Source organism: Globicephala melas, chromosome 2 (genome assembly GCF_963455315.2).
Source record: "Globicephala melas chromosome 2, mGloMel1.2, whole genome shotgun sequence".
Lineage (NCBI taxonomy): Eukaryota > Metazoa > Chordata > Mammalia > Artiodactyla > Delphinidae > Globicephala > Globicephala melas.
In genome coordinates, this window is record NC_083315.2 from 149,099,493 (window position 1) to 149,108,557 (window position 9,065).

The following is a 9,065-nucleotide window of genomic DNA, read 5'->3' on the forward strand; positions in this document are numbered from 1 at the left end:
AGCAACAGACCCAACGCAGCCAAAAATAAATAAATTAAAAATAATAATAATAAAAAGTTAGCATTTATTAAGGCAATTTAATATGTACCAAGCACATATACATTATCTCATGTAATCTTCAAGGTACCTTTGTGCTTTAGCTAACTGAGTTTATTGATGGAGAAACAGAAGGTTAGAGGGTTAAGGAACTTGCCCAACATTATGCAGCTAGGAAATGGTAGAACTGGCATTTGAATTCTGATCTGACTCCAAAGCTCTTGCAAGGATTTTATTTTCAAGTGCTGACAACTCATTTTATCTCAGATGTCAAAATTGACCTCAGATCTTTATTAGTAGTAACGGTAGTAATTAAAGCTGCCAATTTTAGTGGCTTACTATGTGCCAGGCACTATGCTTAAATATATTTAACTTGTATCATTTCATCTAATTCTCAAAATAATCTTTTGAGGTTGTATTATGTTAATTTTATAGATGAAAAACTGATTCTCATAGGTTTTAAATATCTTCCCCATACTGGTAAGTGGTAGTGCCAGAACTTGAACTCAGGGCTAACTGGCTCACGCTCAACCATTATGCAGCATTGCCTCTTGAACCTCCTCCTCCTCTTTATTGCAGCAAAATCACCATCCTCTCAGTTTCCAAATAGGAAGGCCCTCTAACTTAAGGCAGCTTGATGAGATTCCTGCCACTAGATTCTGATGAATCTGTTTTGAAATCTTTTTCTGAGGTTCTTGAGTTCATCTTGTTAAACATTTAACCTTATTTATTAACTGCAATTTTCTGTTTTCCTGGTGTTTATTCTATCATATGTATGAATATATTGTTCATTCATTCGGCGACTTTTGGAGTGCCTGGCATTCTGGGGTTAGTGTGAGTATACAGATATGCTTTCCAAAAAGTTACAGACCACTGGAAAATCACAAACGTTAAACCGTGTGGTACAGTCTGAAAGAACAGTATAATCTAGAGCTGTGCTCCTCCCTCCTTCAAGGCCCAGCTTCTGTATTTTCACCATACCAGCCTTACTTGCTGAGTTTCTGTTTTTCTCCTTTACTCTCTCACACTGTCACACTCATAACAGTTCTGACACCAAATGTGTTTTCCTACACCAAGCAAGTCTCTGTGACATCAGGTGGGTGTCTATAATTTAACTGAATTCTGACACTATCTGGAAACAGCGTCAGATCCCACAGGTTAAGGGCTCAGCCCCACAAGACTGCCACCTACTTCAGATGTCTATTGCAAGTAGCAAGTCCCCAGGTTACTCACAACATCTGTCTGACTTGGCTACCAATTGGAGTTCCCATGACCCCCCCCCACCCCCCCATCCCGGATTCAGTTATTTGCTAGAACAGGTCATAGAACTCAGGGAAACATGTCTACCAGTTTATTATGTAATAAAGGATATGATAAAGGATACAGGTGAGCAGCCAGACAAAGAGATACACAGGGTGAAGTCTGGAATAGTCCCAGGCACGGGAGCTTCTGTCCCTGTGGAGTTGGGGTGTGCCACTCTCTTGGCACATAGACATGTTCACCAGCCCAGAGGCTCTCTGAACCCTGTACTTTTGGAATTTTTATGGAGGTTTCATCACGTAGGCATGATTGATGATTAATCCATTTCCAGGCCCTCTCTCCTCTCTGGAAAATGGGGGTAGGGCTGAAAATCTCAAGCTTCTAATCATGGCTTGGTCTTTCTGGTGACTCGCCCCCATCCAGGAGCCCACCAAGAGTCACCTCATTAGAAGAGACACTGCTGTCACCCAGTAAATTCTAAGGGGTTAGGAATTCTGTGTCAGGAATCACTGTCAAAGACCAAATATTAGAACAACAGATTATCCTAGTGCTCATATCACTTAAAAAATTACAAGGGGTTCAGGAGCTCTGCATCAGGAGCTAGGATCCAAGATTAAATGTTAGAACAAAAAATTCTAGCACCCCTGTGTACAAGGGTTTTAAAGCTGTGTGTCAGGAACTGGGGCAAAGACTAATATATATACTTATTTCACACTTGTCGTTTTCTGAACTTGCCTTGGGCGCTCTCAGTTTCAAGGCTGTGCTCATACTAGTCCTTATGCCTGAAATTTCCTTTCATCCTTGTCATCTTTAAAGAGCAGCTTAAATTCAGCTTCTTTAAAAAGAGAAGTTACCGGGCTTCCCTGGTGGCACAGTGGTTGAGAGTCCACCTGCTGGTGCAGGGGACACAGGTTCGTGCCCCGGTCCGGGAAGATCCCACATACTGGGCCCGTAAGCCATGGCCGCTGAGCCTGCGCGTCCGGAGCCTGTGCTCCGCAACGGGAGAGGCCACAACAGTGAGAGGCCCGCATACCACAAAAAAAAAAAAAAAAAGTTACCACAGTAAGAATTCCTCCCCTTTATAATTGCATGTAGCACTTTTTTATACCAGAATTAAAGTCATTTATGAATACGTTTATCTCTCACTAGGTGGTGACCCTTGGGAGATACGGACTGCATCTCTGATTTTTTTCACTTTTTATTTTGAAACAATTATAGACTCATGAGAAGTCACAAAAAGAGTACAAAGAGTTCTGTATGTGCTTCACCCAGCTTCCACTCAGAAGTGACATCTTATGTAACCGTAGTACAGTATCAAAACCAGAAAGTCAACAGTACTGTCAGTCTACAGACCTCATTCAGTTTTCACCGTGCATCTTTGATTTTTAAAATAACAAAGTAATGCTGTAGAAAATGAAAATTATGGAAAAGCACAAGAAGAAAAATCATAATACCACTATCAGGTTATAACTACTGTTAACACATTGTGAGATTTTTTTGTGTACCTCTCACTAAACAGCTGTTTTTATTTGTTTGCTTTTATAAGATGGGATTATGTAATACCTATTTTATAACCTTTTTTTGTGTGTGTGTGATATGCGGGCCTCTCACTGTTGTGGCCTCTCCTGTCGCGGAGCACAGGCTCCGGACGCACAGGCCCAGTGGCCACGGCTCACGGGCCCAGCCGCTCCGCGGCATGTGGGATCCTCCCAGACCGGGGCACGAACCCGTCTCCCCTGCACCGGCAGGTGGACTCCCAACCACTGCGCCACCAGGGAAGCCCCCTATTTTATGACCTTTAAAAATCTGTACTCTTAAATGGATCTAGAAACTCAATCTTAAAGAGAATTGATGTAAGGTAAAAATCCTGAGAGTGTATACACTGTTTTCCTGATATCCTCAGAAGGGATGGGATCACCAAAGAAGGTAGCTCAGTGCAGCTGGGGCTCAGCCCCTGAGGAGGGAGGAGGAAGTATGCTCAGAGGCAGCTACTCTAAAGAAAAGGGCAGGGCTGTCTGCAGGGCTGTGACTGAGAGGTGACACCTGCTGGATAGTCCGGTTGAAATTATATAGCGTGAATTCAGGAAATCAGAGTAAGTTTTTGGAAACAGGAAAAGGTTGATGGGAAAACAGAATAATAGTTCATCAGAAGAGTGAGTCTTTATCTTATTTTCTGTCTCTAGGAGAGAAGCCTTTCCTTTGTGAAGCCCAAGGATGTGGCCGTTCCTTTGCTGAGTATTCTAGTCTTCGAAAACATTTGGTCGTTCACTCAGGTACTAGAACCTGTGCCATTCATAGATTTCAGGGAAGATGGAGAGCCAAAAGGGTAAAAGGTTAGGGTAGTGGTATAAAGAGATCTAAAGAGAAACAAACTGTTCACCATAAAGTTTCCTCCCTATCCTGACAGAACCAGAAATCAAGGCCCTTGATGCTTGCATTCAAAGGGTCATATAATCAAGGAGAAAATATCTAATTATTATTATTTTCAGCTGAGCCATTGAACTGCATTCTAATTGAGACCTTTTCTTGAGGGAATCAACAAATTTATTTGGCACTACACTGGGTACTTTATAAGTTACATCAGATATGGTCCATGGAGTTATTCAGAGCAGACTTGCCAAGGCAGAAGTGAACTCGAAGTGGAGAGAGATTCTAAAATGGAATCTGGTAATTGTTCAAATGGCTAGCCATGGGGAGCAAAGGGAAGCCAGAATGGGAGGAGTGGGGAGAAGGAACTAGAAGTTATTTATCATGAAGACAGCAAAACCGTTCAGTGGGAGCAAAGGAGTTGGAGAGGTATAATCAGTCAGGGATGTGAATTTCAGAGCTGAGATCCTAGGGGTAGAGCAGTTTTTTAATATGATGACAGATTCTAAGCAGAGATAGCAAACTGATAGCCTGTGGATTAGATGTGGACTTCCAGATGTGTTTTGCTTGGTTTGTAGAGTGTTTTCATTTTACTGTTCTTTATTTTATTACGTAAAATTTTGTCAAACATACATAAAAGTAGAGAAAAATACTTTTTTACATAACAATAATGCTGTTATCTATCAAAATTAACAATAACTCCTTGGTTTTATCTGAGATTCACTCCATGTTTAATTTTTTTCCAATTGTCTCAAAAATGTCTTTTAAAGTGCCTTTGTTTAAATCAGGATCCAACAAGGTCCACTCGTTGCACTTGGCTAGTAAGTCTTCTGGAATCTAGATCTATCTGTACTTTTTGTTTTTCATGCTATAGACTTATTGCACAACAGAGTCAGTTGGTCCTGTAGCTCATCCCACGTTCTGAATTTGTTGGTTTGCCTCCTTTTCTGTCATTTAACTTGTTCCCCTATATTTCCTAAAAGCTTCAAAGGTTCGAAGATTTTGGCAGGGTTATGTTATAGGTGGTTGTGTTTCATTTTGCATCACATCAGGAGGCATACTGAGCCTAGTTGTCAAAATTGATCAATTGGTTCAGGTGGTAACACCCTGATCCCCACATTGTAATGTTCCCTAGCAGCCTTATGGTTTCATCTCTGAATGATGCCTGAATTCGTTATTTCAGCAGGGTTGTAAAATGTTATTTTTCTAATTCTATTATTCATTCACATTTGTTAGCCAGAATTCTTCTGTATAATGGGTCTCTATCAACTAGGGCTATTTGGTAATTTGTACACAAAAGGCAGGATAAATGTGTAATTCTTTTAACTGTGAGTTTTCAGAATAAGAAATTGGTACTCTGGTTACTTCTAGTAGTGTCATTTTCACTGCTTTTTTTTTCTCTCTCTCAATATTATCTTGAATTCATGTGTTTCTACATATTCACTGTATTTCAATCCATTATAGTTATTTTTTAACAGCTTTTGGACCTATTAATGCACATACCTTAAAGTTCACCCATTGTAAGTATACACATCAGTGATTTTTAGAAAATATATAGGATTGTACAATCACCACCACAATCCAGTTTTAGAACACTTGCATCACACCAGAAGTTCCTTTGTGCCCCTTTGCTGTCAGTTCCTGCTCCCACCCCCAGATCCAGGCAGTCATTGACCAGCTTTCTGGCTCTCTATATTCTGCCTCTTCTGGAAATTTTCTGGTCATTTCACTTAGTTTTGCTATCTACTAGTCCCCTGTAGGCATAAGGGTTTTTTTTGTTTTTGTTTTTGTTCTTTGGCATAAGTTTTTGACCCCGCTCTAAGTGTGGTTGTCTGGGTAGGTGGGATAGAAGTTGAGGGTTTCAGACTTGAGGACCTAAGGGATAGTTCAGATCATTGTGTAGAAGAACCACCAGTGTGAACATTGAAGACTGGGAGTTATGGCAGGAAACGGGATAAAGGTATATTATGAATCCAGGGTTGGAATCCTTGAGGCTAGTGCATGTCCTTGAGGTCCATGGAAGGCTGTATCTGAAAAGGGAAGTAAATATTCTGTGTCTACCATGATCTTATACCAGAGAAGTTGTTTTGTGGAAGCAGCAGTACAGTGGGTCTGGAGAGTACTGGAGGCTGGGAGCAGTGAGTGTGCTAAGCCCTCCTGGTGTACTTTCCAGCCTTCCCCTGTGTACTGAAGGTTGAGAGGCTGGGGGAAGGTGCGGCATGGGAGAAGGAGTAGCCTCTTAATGTTTAGTTTAACATCCTCTGGGCTTCTCCATCTAGGGCTTGAGTCCATTCTCTTGCTGTCAGAAATGTACCCTGTCTTTTTGGCTCCCCTGTCTTAACCGGGTCTGTGTTTCAGGAGAGAAGCCACATCAGTGTCAAGTCTGTGGGAAGACCTTCTCTCAGAGTGGGAGCAGGAATGTGCACATGAGAAAGCATCACTTGCAGATGGGAGCAGCTGGGAGTCAAGAGCAGGAACAGACTGGTAAGGAGAAGAGGGTATAGTGGAGGGCTATATTTTGGGGGTTCAAAAAGCCAAATAACTGGCCTGTCTGATGTGGAAATTTTCTGATTCTATTTTGGGTAGAGAGATTGGTCTCATTTGATGGACTAGTGGTTTCCAAATGTAGCTGTACAGTAAAATCGTTTGCAAGCTTTTAAAACATATATTGTGTATTGCTTGTCCACCCCTCCCCCCCCAGCAAAACAAAACAACCTGATAAATGAGATTACTTGGTAGTAAAATCCTGGAGTCTATAATTTTGAAAGTTCCTCTAGTGAGTTTGATGGTAACTGGTGCTGATCCATGAACCGTCATTTGAGTGTCACTGTGATGAAGATTTCTGTATGACAAGAGTTTAAGCATTTTTTACTTATCAGTCATGACTCCCTTTTTACCCTAGCTTAAATTTGATAATATGTTTTTATTATTATTCCTTTCCATGTCTTTCCTTAATCAATTATTTTATTCTAAATACTCCTTTCTAAGGATGCACCCATCCCATTTTATATGTTTGTTATCCAGATGCTGATCACAAGCAAGGGTATTTATCCATGAGGCTCAAACTCTTCCCTTCTAGGTTTATTTTTGCTTCCCAAAAGTAAGTGAAATAGAGGAGGTGGCATCCAAGGTACAGGTTAACTTTTAGTTCTGAAAAAAAAGCCAGCTTCTCGTGAAGGAAAATGGGGACCAGGCACAGTCTTGACTGCTGTATGTCTCTCACATCCTATTCTCTGTGCAGCTGAGCCACTAATGGGCAGTAGTTTGCTTGAAGAGGCTTCAGTAACCAGTAAAAACCTGGTGTCTATGAATTCTCAGCCCAGCCTTGGTGGAGAGTCCTTGAACCTACCAAATACCAATTCTATCCTAGGAGTTGATGATGGTAAGACTTTCAACTCTCCTTTATTTGGGGAAAATGGGCTGCAACTAGGGACTAAGGAATGGGGTTTTCTCCAAAATGGAGGTTTTAATTAATTTCATTTCTTGTGAGTAGAAATGGTATGATTGAGTAGCATTTGTGTTGTCTCTGGAGTGGAAAAGTGAATATTTTAAAAAGTTTTTTCATTGAAAAGATAATGTTACAAAAGAATAAAAAGTTTTAAGAAGAAAATTATCCATAATCCTAGCATCCTAGCCCAACTGTTTCTATCTTTCCTATTGCAGTTATGGAAGAACTTAACTTTTAAAATATTTAAACAGAACATAACCAGGTTTTACAGAGGAGAATTAAAGCAATTTCTCCATACCTTCAAAAGCCATATCTTCTGGAGAAAAGAAAGGGCTCTCTAGGAAACAGTTGCTCCTCTCTGGTATAGAAATTTCACCCAAGTTACACAGGCCAGGCCCTCTTCTCTGAAAAACTTAACAGGTGAGGTCAGCATGCATTTATTCAGTGCCTAATGTGTACCTGGCACCATGGGAAAGAAAAGTAGAAGACAGGGACCTTAAAATCTAGTTCAGAAGTCAAAACTTACATATGGGAAACAACATTGAGTGAGTAGAAGATAGTGTATAAGCAAACGTTAAGTTATGTGGTATCCTGGAAGAGCAATATAAGCTAGAAAGCCCCTAGAAGGTACCCTTAATTTATTTGAGAGCTAAGTGGTTTATGTGTAAGCAATTTCCAGAAGATTTTCGTGGTGATTCTGCTGATGAACATTTAATAAGTCTGAGATCCTTTGTTTTCGTTACTCATATCCCAGTCAGTCAGTTTTGGGTATAAAGACCATGTTTGTGTAACTTATATATGGAGCCTACAAGGCCCAGAGTGTGCTTCCACAATAAGCCTCTTCTGTTTCATAAATGATACTAAGGAGGAAAGTCTCAAGGGAGGAAGAGACAGTGAGAAGGAACTTTGGAGCCAGGTTTAAGCTCTTGACTAGCACGTATTGCACTATTTCCATCACTGGTGACTGCTTTAAGCGTTGGCTCTGGTTCCCTGATTCATAAGCAATTTTTAATCCAGTTAATAGTGCTAAAGCCATATTACTCTAAATTGGCATACTGAAAAATGGTCAGCTGTTATATCAAGATTTCTTGCCTTTTTTCCCATCCCCCTTTTGTAATACTTTGCAAATTCACTGATAGTGATTATCAGGCAGGAATTAATTTGGAAGAAACACAGGAATGTGGGATTCAGTTTTTCAGGGAACAGTTTTAAGCGTTCTTAATGAGAGACTTGATAATGAAGGTAGGTAGGTAGATCTGTGGATTCACTTTGCATTGAAACATTTTTCTGCTGTTTCAGAGGTGCTTGCTGAAGGATCCCCACGTCCTCTGTCTTCAGTGCCTGATGTGACGCATCATTTGGTGACCATGCAGTCAGGGAGGCAGTCATATGAGGTGTCTGTCTTAACTGCCGTAAATCCACAGGAGGTAAAACTGTCTCTTGCCCTTACTTTGTTTCTGTGGAGATTAATGTGGAGAATGATTGGGAATCTATTTCCGAGGATCTGAAAAAATTCTCCAATTCCCCTTTCCTGGAGACTTAGATTAGAATATCTTACCTTAACCTAAGCATGAGTCCAGGTTTGAAAGGAACCTGAGTATTAGGGTCTGCTGAATTGGGAGATTGGTCATTCACAGCTGGGACTCTGAGCTCTAGTTTCCTTGATACACATGCCCTAATTAATGAGATCCGCGCCTCCTGTTCTTGCCTCACTTGCGATGAAGATGCTGCTTTTATTTTATAAAGAAAATAACATCCTGGGACAAAGTAGTCCTTGAGCAAAAAAGATAGTGACAAAATCATTAGAAATAATTATCATTCATTTTGCTAGGGCCAGTTGTCTCGGAGATACCAGGCTGAACCAGCTGGGCATATGGGAATGTGTCCACTTGCTTGTTGAGTGAGAACCATCATCTAAATCAAAGGGGGCTTTTAGATTGATTCTAAGCACCCC

General features: G+C 40.7%; 1 protein-coding gene across 4 annotated transcripts in view; it reads left to right on the forward strand.

Annotated features, from left to right (window-relative positions):
* The window catches only part of ZNF410 (zinc finger protein 410), a 40,766-nt gene that overhangs the window by 26,529 nt on the left and 5,172 nt on the right, over positions 1-9,065 (forward strand). For 3 of the 4 annotated variants that reach the window (XM_030831677.3, XM_030831675.3, XM_030831676.3), the window contains exons 8-11: positions 3,480-3,569; positions 6,022-6,147; positions 6,905-7,045; positions 8,411-8,538. In XM_030831677.3, coding sequence (XP_030687537.1) covers positions 3,480-3,569; positions 6,022-6,147; positions 6,905-7,045; positions 8,411-8,538 — 485 coding nt within the window. Of the gene's footprint in view, positions 1-3,479; positions 3,570-6,021; positions 6,148-6,904; positions 7,046-7,326; positions 7,532-8,410; positions 8,542-9,065 lie in introns of those variants that run through there. The other variant, XR_009563163.2, reaches the window with a different exon arrangement.